Consider the following 23,682-nt stretch of genomic DNA (forward strand, 5'->3'; position numbering starts at 1 on the left):
TTTGCTTATATGCTTTTGACACTAGTTGGCACTTGCTTTGATGTGATTAGAACACTCTTCCCAAGTACTCACAAGTTACCAACAATGACTGATCTCAAATGAAGTAATGCAATAAAAAACAGCTGACGACACGCAATAGTATAAAACTGTACACAACCTTGGGCAAACCAAAATGTAGCAAGAGCTCACACTAGGAAGCCAAACAGCTTTGTACATCTGCTTCAGTACAAGTTGCCTATGGCCATTTATTTATTGGCTAGAGATCAACTACTCAATTGCACTAGTTGCATGTAACAGTCCATTTCGAACTTGCTCAGCAACATCATTGACATGACCAGGTCCATGGGGTAAGAAAAGGGTGGTATTCTTTGAAGAGCTTCCAATGTCCTTCATAGTATCAAAATATTGTGTAAGCATCACCAGATCCATTATATCTTTTGAAGTTGCACCACTAACACCATTAGCAAATGTAACAACACTTTCTCTCAGTCCATCTGTTATAGCTTGACGTTGTCGGGCAACTCCAACACCAGCTAGATACTTTGACTCTGCCTCTGCTTCTGCACGTTTGACCTGAAGGATCTTCTCTGAATCTCCTTTGAACTCAGATGCCACTCTTAACCTTTGAGCTGGAAAGCGTCAGTCGCATAAATCAGTTCTGACCACAACAATCACACCTGCATACAGGTAGAGAGAAAGTCATACCAGCATTGATTTCATTCATAGCCCTCCGAACTGCAGCATCTGGTATGATATCAACTATCAAAGTCTGTTCAATGCTGTAGCCGTAAGCACCCATTACCTGTAATTAGACAAGGACATGTCACATTCCAAAAGTGCATGAGCGTGAGAGAGAGAGGGGAGGGGGGGGGGGTTACAAAGACCTTCTCAAGCTCTTCTGACACCGCTTTTGCGACTTCGCCTTTTTGTTCAAACAAATCATCCAGATTTAACTTTGGTACGCAGGCTCTAACAACTGCACACACCACACTTAAATTACACATCTGAGTCGTCTTCACCATAAGAATTTCTAGAACTAGTCCGTCACAGCTCACCATACCATCAAAGACATATGCCTGAATTTGTTCTTTTGGATTCTGAAGCTCATAGAAAGCATCATCAGCATTTTCACGCAAGATGCGATACTGTATGGAGCATAGCAGTTGCACAAAAACATTGTCCTGCAATAGCCAGCCATTGCATTAGAAGGTTAGCTAGTCAAAAACTGGAAAAACATGGAAGAAGAGAAACATGGGAGAATAGTGGAAACATGTAAACAAACAAAGCTTTTCTCTTACAAGAAAACTAAACAAAAAACTATCTTGACCTATTTAGTAGTGAAACACTTGAAGAAGCAGAACTATTTATAGGAGGTGAAGTCAACTTCATGGACCAAATCAAGGAAGTTCAACACATTCCCTGGTGCTAAGCAAACAACTTTTTAGATAAGCTGTGAACATTGCTTTTAACTCTGGTGGGAAGCACTGTCTCACAGCAGGCCACACACAGCAATGCGGAAAGATCCATCCAGAACACAGCCTTCTGGGAACCATGGCAGGTTTTGCATATCTGTTACAAGCCAGCTTCTGCCCCAGGTGACCGACTCTCGCGTCCTTGTTCCAGGTAGGGCACAATGGGTGGTTTTTTTGGTTGAGGAGAGCCAGATCAACCTCTGTCCCTAACAGGGTTAAAGAGTGGACAGGCTTTTGGATCCACGTGAGGCAAGGGCTACACCTTCTGGTCTCCTGACACGGGCCCTCTGAGATCCATGGCGGGTTCATATCCAATATAAGCCAGCTTCTACCCCAGGTGACCCACTCTGGCGTTTGTCACCAGCCTGGACATTTCCCAGTATGAAAGGGGTCTGGTGGACTCCAAGATGTCGAAATATTTGGAAAGTACAAGCTTTGGGAATGGGGGATTATCCTAGAATACAAAGGACCACACTCCTAAAATTTAGGAGAGTTGCTATTTTTGGCCTAACTCCGGTGGAAATTCTATTCGCGTCATTACATCTGGAATTGAGCAAATACCAAGAGTTGGCAAAGTGCCTATGACAGAATGTCTACTAGTTAGGATATTTTTAGAGGTAAGGTTTATGGAAAGACCCATCTCTTAGATTGGGACATGTGGCAAGAAAGTGGACCAAAGTGAGACAAGTGGCCTTGTTAAAAAGTGGATCAAAGTGAGACAAGTGGCTTCACATTTGTCACTTCAGCTTTTGTGTCGCTCCACTTGTCATCATAGCCTTCTCTTTCCATTTTCACTCATGGGAGCCTCAAATCTATAAATTGGAGTCCTCTCTCGTCGTTTGGAGGAGGCTCTCTTGCTGCACACTAGCCTCTACCACCGTTACAGGCTACCCTACTAATGGCTACTCTCTTTCTTTCTCTCTTGAAGGCTGCCCATGCAGAATACCGGGGACTGTTTTTGGAGGCTTTCAAAGGAAAGGGTATTTAATCATTTATTATGATTTCTAGCCATTGCACTTGTTGTACCAGCCCTTGTACCTACTGTACCAGCCACTGTATGAGCTGTACCAATCCTTGTACTTGCTGCACCTACATGTAATAGGCATTGTACCTACTATACCAGCTTTTGTACTTGCTGTACCAACCAATGTAACGAGCCACTGTACTTACTGTACCAACCACTGTACCTGCTGAGCTATTGTACCGGGTGTACCAATCATTGTACTTGTTGTACCGACTGAACGGAGAGTTGTACTTGTTGTACCAGCTCTATTGCATGAAGAACTGTGGTTTTTGGAGAAGAATCAGTACCCACACGGAGGTATATGGATTATATTGTTGGCCCGGCATTTCTACAGCCTGTGTTCTGGCTTGGTAGCCTCGTGTTGGGCTGTGTTATGGCATTTGTATATGGATTATCCGGCATCTCCCGTGGGGAGAGTAAGGCCCTCAAAGCTTGTACATGATATTATTCTCCTTGGGTAATAAAATACTCCAAGGGGGGGGGGGGGGGGGGGGGTCGGCCCATTCCGGCCTCTATGTGGTGTCACGTGTGCAAGCTCCATTTTCAGCATTTGTGGATGTTTTGTCCATTTTTTAAGTTTTATGTTTTATGCAAAGTAATGATGGATATGTGTTAAGGCTGTGGCCATGTTTAAATGTTTTAATATGCATTGATGGTATCAACAAGTGTGTCAAAGGCCCTAGTCCCCCAGGCACCCGCGAGTTACAGCGTCCTTGTTCCAGGTAGGGCACAATGGGTGTCTTTTCTCGTTGGAAAGAGTCACATTATTTATGCTCCTAACAGGGCTCAGGAGCGGACAGGCTTTTGGATCCACAACATGAGGCAACGACTATCACAAGCAAATGGTTGGTGCATCAGTGGACATTTCTACATGTCCCCTGAGGATCACCATGGAGGCAGCATCGACTCCACCATCTTGGGGAGAGAGCATGCAGCTTGGGAGGTACTACTCTTCTCCATCAAGGGCCTTGCATCTCTGCCGATCCCAATATTGTCAGGCTCAAACACTTCTACCTGGATGTAACATGTAGCGGAAGTATTCGTAATTGAGGATCCTATCACACAAATGCTCACACCGTCTTTTGTATCCTAAGTTTTGCGAGTTTAGCAATCCACTTTAAGACTTCAAACTTTAAGAGATTTGAGAGAGAGAGAGAGAGAGATGGAAACTATACACCATATGGGGTCCCGAATCACCCACTTAAGGGTCCCCTATCCCGTTACCAGAATAGTATTTGCTTTATAACTTTGAAGAGACTGACGGTGGACTGACGATAAGCCAAACGCAAGATCTCTGAAGACCAAGAGTCGGGCTGAACGTACACAGCTGTAGAAACACCAATGATGTCCAATCTCGAGCCTATGCACTCTTCCCAATAGAATGAGGAAGGGCTGCAAATCTGAGGCTGAGATAGGGGCTGTTTGGGACTGTTCTAGGCTATGTATGAATGCTGTAAATGAATATGAATGCTGAGTTTTACCTTCACCAAGTGGCTGTAGCAAAACCAAAAGCTGAAAACTGTATGTATGCTGAAAACACATAGGGGACTGAAGGCTGAATGCTGTAGATGCTGTGTTTTACTGCATAGAGGCTGAATTGCTCAAGCGTTGATGCCCCTAGATACTGATGAGGAAAACGCTGAGGTATAAGGGGCTGAATTCTGCAATCGCTTTATGCTCCTTGTGCTGAAGGCTCCAAGCGTTGATTACTTCAAGGCTGAATGAGATATGAATGAATAAATGGATGATATGCTGGGCTATTTATATGGGTAAGCGGTGCTGGTCGGCTGGCTACAAGGCTGGCCGACTACACTTGTCCAAATAATATATATAAATGATGTAAAAAATGCCCAATAAATGCTGTAAAATATGGGAATAATACTGGATAAATTCTGATGGCTGCTAGGTGATATCTGAAGGCTTCTGCAATGGTCTAGCTGGCCTACATGCATATGGAATGAATGTTATGCATAAATGCACACATGTCCTGACGCAAACTCTAAGGCTTCTACTGACTCTACTACATGCATGAATGCATCTCTTCAAGTGGGTTAAGGGACTTGGACTGACTGACTGACTGTCTAAGGCTGAGAATGACCTACGTAGCTCATGCCTGACTTATCCTGGATAGAGGATGACAAATATCATCCTAAAAGGAACTAATACTATACAATGTTGCATTGATGATGATGAGCCAGCTTGTCACCATGCACTACAATAGAAAGTGCATGTGACATTCCCTCCTGCTTAGCTTGGCGGCAGGTTCATGGCTTCCAAGTAGTCCGCCAACAACTGGGGGTACTCCTGAAAGAACTCCTCATCTAGCCAAACGGCTTCGTGGGTACCTCGATCTCGGAACTTCGTATAGAACTGACGTATCCGTCGACCGGAACCATGCTTCAAACGATGAAGAAGGATCTGCTCGGGCTCAATGACTTCGGCTTCATCTACCACGTCTGGCTGTTGTTCATCTGAAACATCAAACACTTCTGGTCCAACATATGGTTTTAGCCAAGAAACATGGAAACATCAAGCATCATCCAACTGTTAGGCAATTTTAACTTCATGGAGACATCACTTAACTTTTTAACTATTGGGAAAGGTCCAAAACTCCAGAATGAAAGCTTGGGACAACATTTGCCCACTTGTTTCAATCTTTGTTTCATGATGCGCAAATAGACCCAATCCCCTTCCTTGAAGTGGACATCTCGTCTTGACTTATTTGCATGTCTGCTATAAGCTTCTTGTGCTTTGGTCAAGCGGTCCTTGACTGACTCAATGATTTCGGAAAATGCTTCCGTGGTTTTATTAGCCTCTAGAGATGGAGACACCAATCTCGTCAAAAGAGAGGAGAAACGGCGACCAAAGGCTGCTTCATATGGAGTCCGTCCGACACTAGATGAATGAGTATCGTTCAAGATGGCTTGGACCAATGGAAGATAATGTTCCCATTTGGACTGCTGGTCATGACAATATGACTTGAGAACATCAAAGGCCAACTGGGTGTAAATTTCTGTTTGTGGATGGAATACACTAGACAACTATAACTTAGTTCCAAAGTTTTCGAATAATGCCCTCCAGAAATGCAAGGTAAACTTGGTCCTTCGAATCTCTATCTAAGGTGATGGTGCTAGGCAAAACCACAAATTGGGTATACCATTGTTTGAGAAAAAGACGGGCTACGTCCTCAGCTGTGGCCGTATGCTTGCATGGAATGAGCATGCAGAATTTACTGAAGCGATCCACAATGGTGAAACACTGAGTGTTACGGGATCCGGTGGATGCTGATAGAGGCCCTACAAAGTCCATAGATATGTCGATGAAAGGTCCGTCAAGGATAGGCAAAGATTGAAGTAAAACAGCCTTCTTTGTATGTGAAACTTTCACTTTTTGACAGATCTTACAGGCTTGAACATGTGAATATACATCACGCCTCATTTTTGGCCAATAAAAGGACCGTTCTAATTTCTGGAGGGTATTGTTGATACCTCTATGTCCTCCAACTAAGGAGTCATGGGCATCATGGAGAAGAGCTGATCGCTTTTCCCGAATGACACAGAGGTGGTTCTTGAAGAACAACCAACCGTTCTATACTAAATAATGGCCAGGCTCAAAAGTGAGAGCCAAATTATACTGAGTACCAAACTCAGGGGAGTGGTGTCCTGGACTGCCTCGATGCTGGCCTTTCGACTAAGAGCATCTGCTACTACTGTGTTATACTTACCAGGGATGTACTCCATCATTCCTCCAAACTGTTGGAAGAGTTGATTCCACCTGGCCTGCCGATCACTCCACTGGGCAACTGGCATGGTTTGACTGTGCTTGGTGGTCTGTTTTTACTGTGAAGACTTGTCCATAAAGAAAAGGCTTCCAATGTTTGAGCGTTGTGATCACACCCAAAAGCTCTTTGTCATAAACTGAATAATTCTTTTCGGCGACATCCAACTTTCTACTCTAGTATGCCACGGGTCTCTCTCTCTCTATCTATCTATACATACATACATACATACATACATACATACATACATACATATATATATATATATATATATATATATATATGTATGTATGTATGTATGTATGTATGTATGTATGTATGTATATATATGTATATGTATATATGTAGATATATATATATATATATGTATATGTATATATGTATATATATATATATATACATATATACATATACATATATATATATATATATATCTACATATACATATATATATATATATATCTATATCTACATATATACATATGTCTATATAGTATACGTACATACATGTACGTATATACATATATATATATGTATATACGTACATATATATATGTATGTACATATATACATATACGTATATGTATGTACGTATATATATATATATGTATATACGTACATGTATGTACGTATATATATATATATATATATATATATATATATATATATAGGCGTTCTCAGAACTGCCCATGTCGAATAGGACTACAAACTGTCAGCCCTTGGCAGAGCCATAAGCTCGAATGAGGCTTTTCGGTGTCGCATCGCTCTCACCCTCCTACTTAGCATCAAATACCATGGATGGCATAGGATGCATAGAAGGTAAAAGCTGAACCACATTGGTGGTAGTAGGCGGTGCTGGAGAAGCTGGAGATGCTATGGCAGATGTGGCAGAAGGGGCTTTGGCGGCTTGTTCCGCTTGCCATTTGTGGCAATCCTTCTTACCATGCCCTATGATGTGACAAAAAAAACATATGTTTTTTGATTTGTATTTCTTTTGCTCCTCTAGAGGAAGATAACCTCCAGTAATGCCTGCCTTAGCCTTTTCATCGAGGGTTTTCTTAGGCTGAGATTCTTTATCCTTCTTAACCCCTGAACTGGAGCTATTACTACCGTCCTTCTTAGCATCTTAAGAAGATGCATTACCTTTCCCTGGCTACGCAACAGATTGCTGTTGCTGGGGTTTGGTACTGGACTGTGATGATTGCTTGGGCTTGCCTCCGTTCATCTTCATTTCTTTGTTTTCAACGACAGTCAAAGCCCGATCATATGAACTATGAATCGGATGTTGGGATCCAATCCACGAATGAATTGCTCCATCTTGGCCTACGCAGATAGCCCTAACTGCTGTGCTAAAGTAATAACCTTTCCGAAAAACTGAAGCATTGGAGACCCGTTCTGTCGAGTCCATAGAACTCATCTACCAGACCGGTCGTATACTGGGACGGGAGAAATCTGGTCTTTAGGTCATGAACAAACGTATCCCAGCTAAAAGCTGTGACACCTGTGGTCTAGTCTGTATGAAGACTAGACCAATGCTGCCACCAAGTGACTGCCTCACATGTAAGGTGGGGAGCCACTATGTAGACTCTATCCTGAGGATCTGTGATCCTAGCTAATAGAAAATGAGCAGTAAATTGATGAATAAACTGATTAACTGCTAAATGATCACACTTACCATCATACTTACTAAAATTTGGTTGACTTCGAATGACGATAGTCGATGCTACGGACTGTTGGCCGGTGGCACCTGAGGCTAGGAAAGCTGAAGAGAGGTGCTGGTATCTAAGATGCATGGCCTCCTTTTCCAGTTGGTGCTCGAGTAACATACATTCTCGATCGAGCTCTCGTTGGTGCTCCCGAGCGGCAAGTTCAACCTTACGTCGGTCTTCTTCGATCCTATGTTGGGCTTCCTCATAGTCCCATCTATCAGCTTTTTCTTGTTGTTTTCTTGCTTTTGCTTTTGCTTCTGCTTTTTCTTCTCTCCATCTGACCTCGTCTTCTCTTCTTTGTTGTTCCATCTAAAAAAAGAGGGAGATGTAGTTGAGGGTTGCTGGAGACGGAGGAGGACGTGCTGTTGTTGCCTCCAAGAGTTGGAGATGCTCCATGAGAAGCTGGTTCTGAGCTCTGAGTAGAGCTATGGTGTCTGCTATAGTCAGAAGAGCAAGGTCTCCTTCGGGGGAGACTTCTTCCGGCTGATGGGTACTCTCCTCTGTAGACATGATGCTGAAGTCGATGGTCGTGCCGGAATGCAATCTAACCATCCAAGGATGCTCTCACGCTAGGTATGGTGTGTGTGGACAAGCTGAATCTGATACCAATGTAACATGCAGCGGAAGTATTCGTAATTGAAGATCTTGTCACACAAATGCTCACACCCTCTTCTGTATCCTGAGTTTCACAAGTTTAGGAATCCACTTTAAGACTTCAAACTTTTAAGAGATTTGAGAGAGAGAGAGAGAGAGAGAGAGAGAGAGAGAGACTGTACACCGTATGGGGTCCCAAATTACACACTGAAGGGCCCCCTATCCCGTTACCGGAATAGTATTTGCTTTATTACTTTGAAGAGATTGACAGTGGACTGACGATAAGCCAAATGCATGATCTCTGAAGACCAAGAGTCGGGCTGAACTGTACACAGCTGTAGAAACACCAATGATGTCCAATCTCAAGCCTATGCAATCTTCCCAATGGAATGAGGAAGGGCTGCAAATCTGAGGCTGAGATAGGGGCTGTTTGGGACTGTTCTAGGCTATGCATGAATGCTGTAAATGAATATCAATGCTGAGTTTTACCTTCACCAAGTGGCTGTAGCAAAACGATGAAGATATGAATGCTGAAAACTGTATGTATGCTGAAAACGCAAAGGGGACTGAAAGCTGAATGCTGTAGATGCTGCGTTTTACTGCATAGAGGCTGAATTGCTCAAGCGTTGATGCCCCTAGATGCTGATGGAAAACGCTGAGGTATGAGGGGCTGAATTCTGCAATCGCTTTATGCTCCTTGTGCTGAAGGCTCCAAGCGTTGATTGCTTCAAGGTTGAATGAGATATGAATGAACAAATGGATGATATGCTGGGCTATTTATATGGGTAAGGGGTGCTGGTTAGCTGGCTACAAGGCTGGCCGACTGCACTTGTCCAAATAAAATATATAAATGATGTAAAAAATGCCCAATAAATGCTCTAAAATATGCCCAATAAATGCCGTAAAATATGCGAATAATATTGGATAAATTCTGATGGCTGCTAGATGATATTTGAAGGCTTCTGCAATGGTCTAGCTGGCCTACATGCATATGGAATGAATGCTATGCATAAATGCACACACGTCCTGATACAAACTCTAAGGCTTCTACTAACTCTACATGCATGAATGCATCTCTTCAAGTGGGTTAAGGGACTTGGATTGACTAAATGTCTAAGGCTGAGAATGACCTACGTAGCTCGTGCCTGACTTATTATGGACTGAGGATTACAATGGGGTCACGACATACGACAAATATCATCCTAAAGGGAACTAATACTGAACAATGTTGCACTGATGATGATGAGCCAGCTTGTCACCATGCACTATAGTGTAGAGTGCATGTGACTGGACAAGTGGACTTGCAATCAGTCGGCATCCTTGCAGGCACCACTTTCTCTGACCATACCCCATGTTTCTTGACCTTGGGTACCCGTGGCAGTAAGACCGTCAACAAACGCCCAATCTCTTGCACTGGCTCATCCAGAACTGTGAGGTGAGACGGCACAAAGTAGACATGATCTCTTATACTTTCTCCTTCCTCCCTAGCTTCACCACTACAACACTGGACAAGGCCGTTGAACAAATCAGCTTTTTTCTCGAGTCAACAATGTAGGACAGTTTTTAGACTTCGGAGAGAGAAGAAGAGTTTCCATTGCATCCTAGCCTCATTTTAGCACCTTCAAGAGCAGATCACAAAAAGCCCTTGGATTGGCCAGATGGAGACTGCCCACGTGCTATTGCTCACATCTATCACCAACCTGGACATTTCCCAGTATGAGAGGGATGTGGTGGACTCCAGGACACCTAAATATTTCGAAAGTACAAGCTTTGAAAATGGGGGATTATCCAATACCAAAGATCATGCACTTGAAGGTTGCTCTACGTGCTTGAGCCTTGAGATGGTTTCTTGGGCACAAAAATGGACATTGGAGCTTAAGTGTCAAGTGGAAAGCATGTATGCTAAGCTCCCAAGGATTTGGGAGAGATAAAGCATTGAAACATATTTCTACATGGTGCTCATATACATTTCTAATAAGGTGGAATACAAAGGAATAGATGTCATGTGCATCCCGCACTTGGATGTCACATAGACATATCTGAACAAGAAGGTGCAGGAACTGGAGTGGAAACTCGTCCCATGTGAGCCCAATCCGGGAGACGAGTCAACCAGGGTTCCACTCTACATGTCCGAGGTCACGTGTGCATTGTCCTGCACACGACTGCTGAAAATGGTCCCACGACTGCATAAATGCAGTCGGCCAGCAGATAAGTGCCCACGACTGAGAAAGTGCAGTCGGCCAACAGTCCAGTAGCCCACGACTCATCTGTATATGCAGTCGGCCAGCACTGGAGTGCTCCTGGTACCCTCTGGCAACCTTCCCACCACTAGGAAAAATGGAAAAAAATAGGGAAAAATACAGGGAGTGTGGAAAAATGATAAAACATCTTATACAGGGCGGGCACACCCACAACAGAGGCCCTGGTGTATAAATATAGACAGGAGATGACTTCTAACACCCCCTCTCAGCTCCTGGCTATGAAAGCAACCCAAGGGAGCTGGAGTGCCGCCTGAGCGTAGCCTGAGGTAGAGACTTCGTGAAGAGGTCCGCCGCATTGTCCTCCGTTGAACAATAAAGTAGCAAGATGTCACCAGCCAAGATCTTCTCACGTACAAAGTGATATTGTATCTCTATATGCTTGGTCCGAGCATGGAAAACCGGGTTCCGAGCAATAGCTATACACCTCTGGTTATCGCACTGGATGACTGTGGGCTCCCTCTGTGGAAACCCAATCTCGCCTAGCAGCCTCCGCAACCATACAACCTCACAAGCAGCACCACAAGCAGCCCGATACTCTGCCTCTGTCGAAGAAAGGGCAATAGTTGGCTGCCTCTTGCTGCTCCAAGAAACTGCTCCTGAGCCAAGGGTAAAACTGTATCCTGAAGTAGATCTCCTCGTGTCTGGATCTCCTCCCCAATCTGAGTCACTCCAACCTTGGAGCTTGACTCCATTCCCTCCTGTGTAAAGAGTCCCAGATCCTTCGTACTCTGCAGATACCGCAAGATCCGCAATCCTGCGTCCCAATGAGACTTCAATGGCGTCTGCATAAAAGAGCTCAACAGCCCCACAGAGAAGCTCAAGTCCAATCTGGTGTTCAACAACCAGATCAATGAACCAACCAACTTCCGGTACTGCGAGGCATCAACTGGCTCACAAGGATCTGTAACGGTTAACTTTGTGTTCGGGTCCATCGGCGAAGTAATAGGCTTGCAGTTCTCCATCCCAAAGGCCTCAAGCAACTCATGAACATACCGTTGCTGAGAGACGAAAACCCCCTCTCGGTCTGCCAGATCTCCAATCCCAAGAAGAAGTGGAGTAAGCCTAAATCGGTCATCTCAAACTCCTTTGACAAGGCAGCCTTCGTCACACCAATGTGCTCCACATGACCGCCGGTGAGAATGAGATCATCCACATAAAGGATGATAAGCGTGACCATGCCGCGTTCCCGAAAGAGATACAGGTTCGGATCTGCAACCGATCTCTGAAATCCAGTCCGAATAAAGAAGGAATCAATCTTCTGATTCCAAGCCCTGGGAGCCTGCTTAAGACCATACAAGGCCTTACGTAGCCTGTAAACCATCCCTTCCGATCCTGGAACAATAAAGCCTGGAGGCTGCTCAACATACACCTCCTCCTGCAGGTCACCATTAAGGAATGCAGATTTTACATCCATTTGATACACGGGCCACCTCTGAGAAGAAGCAAGGGCAAGAACGGTCCGAATCGTGGACATCCGCGCTGTTGGTGCAAAGGTATCCTCGTAGTCGATGCCTGGCCGCTGAGCATAACCTTTATGCCACAAGTCTGGCTTTGTGTTTGTCCACCGACCCATCAGACGTATATTTGATCTTAAAGACCCATTTGACACCAATGACAGACCGCTTCGACTGCCTCGGTACCAACTCCCAAGTGTTGTTCTTCTCGATGGCATCAAGTTCCACCTGCATGGCTTTCCTCCAAGTATCCTGTGAAAGGGCTTCCTTTACGGAAGTGGGCTCTTTATCCCGCATGATACGAGACATCAAAGCATAGTTCACCTGAAGAAGCTCCGCTGTGTTGCTTTTATCTCGGACTCGATGTGATCTTCGAGGGCCGTCCTCTGTGGTCCACTCGGAGGGTAGCTCCGTGACACCCGACTCCCGAAGGGTGTCTAACAACCACCTAGGTACTCGAACAGATCGTGGAGCCTCCTGTGGTCGCGGGGGCTCTACTCCAGCTGCGGGCTCAATCTCCTGTGATGACTGAGGTGGATCAACTGGAATGATAGACTGGGAATCATCATCAGACTCCTCTGGATCTCCAAGAAGTGGCGGCTCCTCGACAGTGGATGCTGGAACATGCTCATCAAAGACCACATCCCGGCTGACAACAATCTCATTCCTTTCTGGATCATACAACCTGTATCCCTTGGAAAGAGAGTTATACCCCACAAATACCAGCTTGCGGGACTTGGAGTCAAGCTTCCCCCTCTGCTTCTTTGGAATATGTACATACGCGTCACTCCCAAAGACACGGAAGTGCGAGACATCGGGTTTCCTGCCAAAATATACCTCAAATGGAGTCATATGGGGTACTGAAGTCGTCGGAGATCGGTTAATGGTATGGACAGCCGTTGCCACAGCCTCACCCCAAAGTGGACGAGAAAGATCACGATGCTCCAGCATGGTCCTCGCCATCTCCACCACAGTCCTTACGTTCAACAACTCCATTCTCCGAAGGCGATCCGGTATTGGCCAATTCCCTTTTGATGCCATGATCTGCACAAAATCTGAAAATACAGTCGAGGAGAATTCACCTCCTTTGTCAGCCCTGAGAGTCTTGACCTGAAATCCAGACTCTTTCTCCACCATCACGTGCCAATCCTTGAACCAAGCAAAAGCCTGGTCCTTCTAGTAGACCCACGTGAATCTGGTACAATCATCAACAAGCAGCATAAAGTAGAGAGATCCTCCCAAAGATGGTATCTGCTGAGGTCCACACAAGTCTGTGTGAATCAACTCCAATGGTTTCGAAGCCCGCCTGGAAGCTTGCTTCGGAAAGGATTCCCTGTGCTGCTTACCACGTATGCAAGAGCTGCAACGCCCTTGCCTACTACCAACATCTGGCAAGCCAACCACCATCTAGTCCCGGAAGGCGCGCCTCAAAGCATCCACATTTAAGTGGCCAAAACGAAAGTGCCACAAATCTCCGACCTAAGAACCTGTCAATGAGGAGAGTGCAAAGAGCTTGTAGATGCCATTCTCCACACCGCCTTCCCAAACAACTTTGCCAGTCTCACGGTCCCTTAGAGCAACTGAATGCTCCTCAAATTCCACCCGAAAGCCAGTCTTGCATACCTCATGCACTGACAGAAGATGAAAACCCACAGCAGGGACATAAAGAACACGGGAAGCATGCTTGCCTCCCTTGCCATCGAGAATAATCTCCATCCGGCCCTCACTATGTATCGGAATAGTGGAGTTATCGCCAATAAAGATACGACCTGACTGCCGTTTCAGATCCAGAAAGAAGACACGGGATGGAGTCATGTGCCTGGAAGCACCACTGTCGAGAATCCATTCTCGGATATCCTTCGCGGTGAAGCCAACTGCCTCCTCGCTCGAAGATGACGAAGCATCGGAGTCCACCATCTCTAAGTGCACAAATGCCGGAGTCTTTGCAGCTGAGGCTGAGGAATCAGCACTCTTCCCTGTCCGCTTAGGGCACTTCCTCCAGTAGTAGCCTTTCTCGCCACAATCATTACAAGATCTTTCGGCCTTCAGCTTCTCTCGTTCTGGATCAGGCTTCTTCTCAAAAGACTTCTCCGGTGAAGCCTTCCCTTTGCCCTTGTTGTTATTCCGGCCTTTCCAGCGTTGGCCAATTAAGGCCTCCGAACCTCCGCCGTGAGGAGGGTTCGTGAAACATTCCTCCTGGTCCAAGACCATTGTCACAAGCTCCTCCCAAGTAATGGTGCTGAGCTTGCCACTCGTGATCAACGAGGAATAGAAAGCAGAATACTGACCAGGCAAGTGGGAAAGCAAAGTGATGGCCATATCTTCAGATGATATCTCTTTCCCAGCTTGTAGGACTTCCTGCTGAAGGGCCTGCAGCTTGTTGATGTGTTCCCGCATCGTCGAAGACTTTGCAGGGTTCATAACCCGCATCTGCACTTCCAAGGAGATCCGTTTCATGGGGGATACCTTGTTATACAAAGAAGCCAAGTGCTCCCATATGCCTCTCACCAGCGTCATGTGCTTCACATGATTGATCACTTGTGGTGTGCAATTGAGGAAAATAAACGACCGGACCCTAGCGTTGACACGATCCCACATGTGTGCCTGTGCCTCACGGTCCTTCCTCGTCGATAGTAACTCCCCTTCCTCAGCTTCCGGCCGTGGAACCCCGATGATGATAAAATCAGCAAGGTCATATGACTCCAGCACCGACTCCATCATGACCTTCCGGATGCCGTAATTGGACCCGTCCAACTGACGATCCACTGGGAACGTGGGGAGAGTCGGAATCTTCACGTGCTTCTCAGCCATCTCTAGTAAATCTGCCATCGCGGGGAGTAACCTGAAAGGGTGGGTGGGTGGGAAAAAAAATCTGTAAACCTACAAGTGGCTGTCCAGCACCTAAGCCCGCCTTCCTCTTGCACCTTCTCTTCCCATTCAGCCCAAAACAGTCCACCAATCAGCAGCCTAACGCTCCCCCTCTTGCTCAAAAAAACTCCCAAGATCTATCTCGAGCCTAGGGCTCTAATACCATGTCAGAATATGCAGCGGAAATGATAACCAAACTTGGGTAGACAAGAGCAAGTAGACTGCAGAAAATAAACAGCACAAGAAACACAGAGAGATAGGTGTGTAAACTCTTCTCTATACACAAGATCCCGAGAAAACTGAATGAATAAGTGGTGGGAGCAAGGGGCCTATATATACACCCCTGGGAGAGCAGTCGGCCAGCATAAAAGGTGCCCACAATTGCTGAAAATGGTCCCACGACTTCAGTCGGCCAGCAGATAAGTGCCCACGACTAAGAAAGTGCAGTCCGCCAGCAATCCAGTAGCCCACGACTCATCTGTATGCAGTCGGCCAGCACTGGAGTGCTCTTGGTACCCTCTGGCAACCTTCCCACCACTAGGAAAAATGGAAAAAAATAGGAAAAAATACGGGGAGTGTGGAAAAATGATAAAACACCTTATACAGGGCGGGCACACCCACAACAGAGGCCCTGGTGTATAAATATAGACAGGAGATGACTTCTAACACTCCAATCCCAAGAAGAAGTGTAGTAAGCCTAAGTCGGTCATCTCAAACTCCTTTGACAAGGCGCTCCATATGACCGCCAGTGAGAATGAGGTCATCCACATAAAGGATGATCAACGTGACCAAACTGTGTTCCCGAAAGAGATATAAGTTAGGATCTGCAGCTAATCTCTGAAATCCAATCCGTAGAAAGAAGGAATCAATCTTCTAATTCCAAGCCCTGGGAGCCTGCCTTAAGACCATACAAGGCCTTCCGCAACCTGTAAACCATCCCCTTTGATCCTAGAACCTCAAAGCTTGGAAGCTACTCAACATACACCTCCTCCTGCAAGTCACCAATAAGGAACGCGGATTTCACATCCATCTTGATATATGGGCCACCGCTGAGAAGAAGCAAGGGCAAGAACGGTCTAAATCGTGGTCATCCTCGCTGTCGGTGCAAAGGTATCTTCATAGTCAATGCCAGGCCACTAAGCATAACCCTTAGCCACAAGTCTGGCTTTGTGTTTATCCACCAGCCCATCTAACGTATACTTGGTCTTAAAGACCCACTTGATACCAATGACTGACCATTTTGACGGCCTCGAAACCAACTCCCAAGTTTTATTCTTCTCTATGGCATCCAGTTCCACCTGCATGGCTTTCCCCCAAGTATCCTGTGAAAGGGCTTCCTTTACGAAAGTGGGCTCTTTGTCCCGCATGATACGAGACATCAAAGCATAGTTTACCTGTAAGAGCTCCGCTGAATGACTTTTGTTACAAACTCTAAGAGATCTTCGAGGTCCGTTCTCTATGGTCCACTCGAAGGGAAGCTCCGTAACACCCGACTCCCAAAGGGTGTCTAACAACCACCTAGGTACTCGACCAAAACACGGAGCCTCCTGCTGCTGCGGGGGCTCAACCTCCTCAACTGACTTGAGGCTGTACAACTCGAACAATCGATTGGGAATCATCATCAGACTCGTATGGGTCTCCAAGAAGTGGCGGCTCATCAACAACAATGGAAGCTGGAACATGCTCATCAAAAACAACATCTCTGCTGACAACAATCTCGTTCCGCTCCGGGTCATACAACCTACAATCATCAAGCAGCAGCATAAAATACAAAGAACCTCCCAAGGATGGGGTCTGCATAGGTCCACACAAGTCAGTGTGTACCAACTCCAAAGGTTTCAAAGCTTGCCTGGAAGCCTACTTCGGAAAAGATTCCTTGTGTTGCTTACCCCCACGAATGCAAGAACTACAACATCCTTGCCTACTACCAACATCTGGCAAGCCAACCATCATCTGGTCCGGAAAGCTCGCCACAACGCATCCACATTCAAGTGGCCAAACCGAAAGTGCCACAAGTCACCGATCTAAGTGCTTGTAAGAGAGGAAAGTACTGAGAGTGCCACAAGTCACCGATCTAAGTGCTTGTAAGAGAGGAAAGTACTGAGAGTTTGTAGATATCGTTCTCCACTCCACCTTCCCAAACAACCTGGCTTGTTTCTCTATCCCGTAGAGCAACAGAATGCTCCTTAAACTCCACCCGGAAGCCAATCTTGCAAACCTCATGCACTGACAATAGATGAAAACCAAGTGCGGGGACGTAAAGAACACGAGCGCATTCTGACATGGTATCTGTCAAATCCCCACGGATCCCCTCGTGATCGATCTTGGTTCGAAACTCGAATCCTGCAAACAAACGAACAACAAACAAGCAAGGGGGTGCAGGCCTGACTCACCTCCCAACCATGACAGCCGTGGGCAAGCCCACAGTCTTGGCTGTCCCCACCGAGCCACGAGCTGAGCTAACTAGGTTGACATACCGACCAATCTCCTCCTCGCGACGTCCCATACCGCCACGAAGCTGCCCTCGCGGGCCTCAAGACTGCTGCCGGCCTCGGCTGCATAAAGCAGGTGCACGTCTACACTAGATCTAGGCTCCAAGACCATAGAGCTCTCACAAACTCGCGAGACTCTCTATATATCAATAACTAACCTTGGCCACCCTTTTATAGGCTCTTGGCCGGTCATCGGGCGTCCACACTTGGCCGCCCGCCCGCCCGCCCGCCCGTCCATACTTGGGTGCCCGCCCGTTAGTATATCCCTAACTCAGCTCGTCAATCAGCCTGCCTAGTTCCAAGCTTCCCCAAGCCTCGAAACTAGTCTTGCATGCGTATAGCACACGGTAGATACCCACTGTGCACCACTATCAAATCCCCATGGATCCCCTCGTGATCGATCTTGGTTCGAAACTCGAATCCTGCAAACAAACGAACAACAAACAAGCAAGGGGGTGCAGGCCTGACTCACCTCCCAACCATGACAGCCGTGGGCAAGCCCACAGTCTTGGCTGTCCCCACCGAGCCACGAGCTGAGCTAACTAGGTTGACGTACCAACCAATCTCCTCCTCGCGACGTCCCATACCGCCACGAAGCTGCCCTCGCGGGCCTCGAGACTGCTGCCGGCCTCGGCTGCATAAAGCAGGTGCACGTCTGCACTAGATCCAGGCTCCAAGACCATAGAGCTCTCACAAACTCGCGAGACTCTCTATATATCAATAACTAACCTTGGCCACCCTTTTATAGGCTCTTGGCCGGTCATCGAGCGTCCACACTTGGCCGCCCGCCCGTCCATACTTGGGTGCCCGCCCGGTAGTGTATCCCTAACTCAGCTCGTCAATCAGCCTGCCTAGTTCCAAGCTTCCCCAAGCCTCGAAACTAGTCTTACATGCGTATAGCACACGGTAGATACCCACTGTGCACATGACAGTATCAGAGCCCAGGCATGTGTGGTCCTGGACGCCTCAGGCGTGTGTGGTCCTGGGCGACCCCCTCGCGCCTCGGTGGCTTGCGGAGCTCAAATCGAGGGAGGGTGTTGGAAGGTTGGCAATTTCGAGCGTGTGATCTATGGCTAGAAGGTGCCTTGGATTATCCCATAAGTGGAAGCATGGGAAGTTGAAGAGCTACATATAGGCTAGAGTGGCACCTTGTCATAATCATCTCCTCCGGCCGGTGTTTTGGGAGACAGCTCACCGGGAGATGGGAACCCGGTGGAGGGATGCTGCAGTGCCCGTTGGGGGTGTTCGTGGAGCTCGATGGTGATGCGTCTCCTACGTGCGTTAGTCTTCCGCTGCGCATTCTGACAGAGGAATGCTTCCCCCCTCTGCCATCGAGAATGATCTCCATCCTGCCCTCACTATCAATCGATATAGTAGAATTGTCACCAATGAAAATGCGACCTGACTCCGTTTAAGATCCTGTAAGAACTTGCGGGAAGAAGTCATGTACTTGGAAGCACCACTATCAAGAATCCACTCTCGAGTATTCCTGGCGGTGAAGCCAACTGCCTCCTCACTCGAAGAAGATAAAGCATCTGTATCCAAAATCTCGAAGTGCACAAAAGCTGGAGTCTTTACGGCTGAAGCTGAATCAGCACTCTTTCCGGTATTCCACTTGGGACACTTCCTTCAATAGTGGCCTTTCTCGCCACAATCGTTACAGGTCCGCTTGGCCTTCAGTTTCTCACGATCTAAATCAGGCTTCTTCTCAGAAGACTTCTCCGACGAAGACTTCCCTTTGTCCTTGTTGTTGTTACGGCCTTTCGACCGTTGGCCAGTCAAGGCCTCAGAATCTCCGCCCTGTGGAGGGTTCATAAAACGCTCTTCCTGGTCCAAGACCATTGGCATAAGTTCCTCGATGGTACTGAGCCTGCCACTAGTGATCAAAGAGGAGTAGAATGCTGAGTACTCAGAGGGCAAATGAGACAACAACGTTATGGCCATATCCTCTAAAGATATCTCTTTCCCTGCCTGAAGAACCTCCTACCGAAGAGCTTGCAACTTGTTGATGTGCTCCCGCATTGTCGACGACTTTGCAGGATTCATCACCCGCATCTGAACTTCCAAGGAGATCCTCTTCATGGGTGATACCCTGTTGTATAAAGAAGCCAAATGCTGCCAAATCCCTCTAGCCAGCGTCATATGCTTTATATGATTGATCACCTGTGGTGTGCAATTTAGAAAGATGAAAAAACGGACGCAGACATTAACACGATTCCATAACTGTGCCAGAGCCTCCCGTTCCCGCGAATGAGAGAGAGAGAGAGAGAGAGAGAGAGAGAGAGAGAGAGAGAAGCTATGTAACTCTGCTATATACGCATAAGAAAATCCTGGAATCTACAATGGAGAGTGTGGGGGGCAAGGGGCCATTTTATATGGCCCCAGGCTGCTGGTCGACCAGTCTAGAACAAGCCAACAGCAACCATATGCTCACGACTAGCAAAAGGAGTGCTCACGACCAGCAACACCCAGGTTAGCCAGGTCTGCAGAGGACCAGTCGGCCAGCAAAAGGAGACAGCCGACAGCCCTCCACACCCAAAAAATAAAAATAAAAAACACATGGAGAGTGAGGAAAAATGGGGGAACACCAAAACTAAGCAGACACCCACAACAGAGACCCTGGTGTAGTGTACAGACAAGAGATGACTGCTAACATGGTTGTTCCTAGTTCTCTGGATCCCAGTTCTTCGATTGGTGCAATCGTTAGCCGGGGGCTCCAAGATAAGCAAAAGGGCATCCAAGACTAGGAGTATGAGCGCAATGAATTGCTCAAGACCTCACTATGAATTTACAGTCATGTCTTTCAGCTTGAGACACATTTAACCACATGATGATGCGTGTTTTCAGGGACTTGATTAGATAGTTTGTGTTCATATTTTTGGATGACCTACTGGTATTTTCAGCTATTGTTGAGCAACATGATATTGATGTGGAGAAAGTCCTAAAGTTGTTGGAAAGCAACGAGCTCTACATCAATGAGAAGAAGTCGGAATTTTATTTGTTCAAGGTTCACTATCTTAGATATATAATCAATACTGAGAGCATCCGACTTGATCCGCCCGAGGTGGCCGAGGTTGTCAATTGCGAAATACCACAAATCGCATATGACATTAGATCCTTTGTGGGTATATGTCAGGCATACTCCACCCACATAGAAAGATTCTTTGACCTCTCAACGAATCTCACTAACCTGCTAAAGGATGTCAAGACTCTAAGGCAACGATCTGAATGACTCCACGAGCGTTGGAGGCATTCAAGAACCTCAAGGTGGCGCATCTTGTCTAACATTCAAGAACCTCAAGGTGGCGCGTCTTGCCTCGTAGGATGAGCCGTTTCAAGTAATCACCGATGCAAGCATTGGAGGTGTGTTACAACAGAATGGCCATCCAATAGCTTACATGTCTCGTAAGTTATTGTCCGTAGAAAAAAATTACTCGATCTACGATTAGAAATTCCTAGCAGTTATTCAGGTCTTGAGACATTGAAAGTATTTCCTTCATGGCCGTGAATTTGAGATTTAAACTGACCATCACACATTGCGCTGGATTCAAACAATGCCAAGTGCACAGTGGAGTGATCGTCAGCACCGTTGGAGCCAAATCTTTCAGCAATTTGGTGGTATAATCAAGTACCTTCTAGGAAAGGCCAATCCCATGGCCGATGCTTTGAGAAGGAAGAGAACATTGACATTGTTTCAGACCACTAGACTCGACCTTGTTAGTACGCGACTAAACGACATGAAACACACGTTCGTAAATTCCAAGGAATTCCATACATAATGGGAGCAAGCATTGGATGACACAAGACCATGCCACTTTTTAATACGAGATGGTTGGCTTTTCTACAAAGATTAACTTTGTGTCATGAAGTCGTTCAAGGCAGCTCTTTTCCATGACACCATAACCAAGTTCACCAGTCATTTCTAGAGGCATTGTTTGATAATTTTGATACTAGTACATTTCACCTACAGACTGATGGCTAGATAAAAATCTACAACCAGTTGATCTTTGATGTGCTAAAGTGTTATGTCCACTATCAATAAGATAAGTGAGAATCATATTTGCCTTTAGTTCAAGCAATTTTGAATGATTCATTTTCTTCAGCTATTGGCAAGACTCCATATAAAGCAGCATTTGGAAGACCATTCCAGTCACTATTGACCAAAACCTCATCTTCAATACCTAAAGCGAACAAAATGACGGAGTCTTACCAAGAGATTTTAGAATCTGTAAAAGACAAGTTGACTAAGATGCAGGAGACCTACACTCGACAGGCCAACAAATACCAAAGGGATGTGAAGTTCTCGAAAGGAGATTGGGTTTATCTTTGGATTATGAAGCAAAGACTGAAACAGGTGGACAAGCAATGTCCACCAAAGTTATCGTTCAAGAGCTTCGGACCTTTTCCTTTCCTGATAAAGATCAACAAGGTTTCAATGAAGTTGAAGCTACCTCGAAGCTAGACTATGCACGATGTGTTCCATGTCAGTTGGCTAAAAACATATGTAGGTCCAATCCCTTCATAAGTGAAAGACGAAGCGGAACCAAACATAGTGAATGAAGCTGAAGTGATGGTTCCAGAAGAGATTCCTTTGCAGCATGGCTCACGTCGAAGACCCAATTAGGGATGCAACAAGAAAGCATTAATCTAAACTAGTTGGCTGCAACTTGGACGAAGACTTCAAAAGAAATATGCTAATACAGTAGAATGATATACCAATGGAAAGTTCTAGTTTTTTCCCAAACTTCAAAAAATGATTACATCATATATTATTGAGCAGCAGACAAATGACATGTGGCGGTAGAGTAGAGTATTTGCCTGACCCAAGACTAGCCGTAGTCTGGTCACACCCTACCTTGAACCATGTCACCCCGATTTCGGGAGATACATGAATTGGGCATCTGAGAGATCGACCCACCCAGGAGGTGGATCAACATATGTGTATTGTATCCCACACGGCTTCTGAATTTCAAGCAATCACGTAAGGACTCTACTTACAGATGATGGAGCAGAACTTCCAAACCCTAACAACGCTTTTTCTTGTTAAAAACTGATAAAATCTGTCGCCTTGGTGATAGGGCAAACAGGATTTATTGCTGTGCAAGCACTCTCACCTTGGTTTTGGTCTCAGCCCGGACGTCGAGATACTGGACGCGGGTGGACAGGGTGCCTGCAAGCCATCGGCCGCAGAAGGGATTAACCAAGTGGAGGCCTGGTTGGGCCGTGTAGGCGTAGCGCCCCCACTCCTCCACCACCCCCACACTAGCCTGGTCGATGCAAAAAACGCAACACGCCTGCCCCATAGCTATGGTTGTTTGTCTGACTCTTGACTCGGCGGACGATAACTTAATTTGTATCGTTTATCTTAAATCGTTTCTCTATATATCTATATATAGGCGGGGGGAGCTGCCCACGTGACAGCCCTCAAGCGTGCCCCTCACGCTCCCCCAAAAGACCTGACTTTGTGTTGGAACTTGGACTGCTCGAAAAAATGGTTTTTTTCAACCCTTAAAAATTAATGGTAATGCTTGGGTTTAACTGGGATTTAATCACTAGAAATCATACAAATGCTAGGCTTTATAGCTAAAATGTACAAATTTCATCCCTTAAAGTTAAAGGTAACACGAGATTTCAACCAAGATTTCTGAATTTCAACCGAGAAAATTACACTACAAACCGGGCTATGTGAGTACTAAGCAGAAGAACCTGGTGGAAGAGAGAGCTCTTAGGGGGACAGAGAGAGAAGGAGTGTCAATAGAATCGAGAGATGGCAAAAATGTTTTTACAAGGAAAAAGAAACAAAGAGAGGAGGGTGTGAGTAGAATTAAGAGCTGAGGAGAGAGAGTGTGTGTGTGTGAGTGAGTAGAATTAGAGAGACATGGGAAGATTTCTTTTTGAAGAGAAGAGAGAGACACAGAGTTAGTGAGTAGAATTAGAGAGACATGGAAAGATTTCTTTTTGAAGAGAAGAGAGAGACACAGAGTTAGTGAGTAGAATTAGAGAGAGGGAAAAAATAAAAAAAGAACTCTT

General features: G+C 46.0%; 1 protein-coding gene across 1 annotated transcript; it reads right to left on the reverse strand.

Annotated features, from left to right (window-relative positions):
- Positions 1 to 110: 110 nt before the first annotated feature.
- Positions 111 to 23,028, reverse strand: LOC147617389 (hypersensitive-induced response protein 4-like). The gene is made up of 5 exons (XM_086775644.1): positions 22,767 to 23,028; positions 1,061 to 1,181; positions 885 to 976; positions 706 to 802; positions 111 to 629 (listed from the first exon to the last, which is right to left on the reverse strand). Exons 1-5 carry the CDS (start codon positions 22,953 to 22,955, stop codon positions 268 to 270), a joined length of 861 nt encoding a protein of 286 aa, XP_086631770.1. The 5' UTR covers positions 22,956 to 23,028; the 3' UTR covers positions 111 to 267.
- Between the last annotated feature and the right edge of the window lie 654 nt (positions 23,029 to 23,682).

Source organism: Cibotium barometz, chromosome 36 (genome assembly GCF_041138505.1).
Source record: "Cibotium barometz isolate CiBa-2024 chromosome 36, ASM4113850v1, whole genome shotgun sequence".
NCBI classification, from domain to species: domain Eukaryota; kingdom Viridiplantae; phylum Streptophyta; class Polypodiopsida; order Cyatheales; family Cibotiaceae; genus Cibotium; species Cibotium barometz.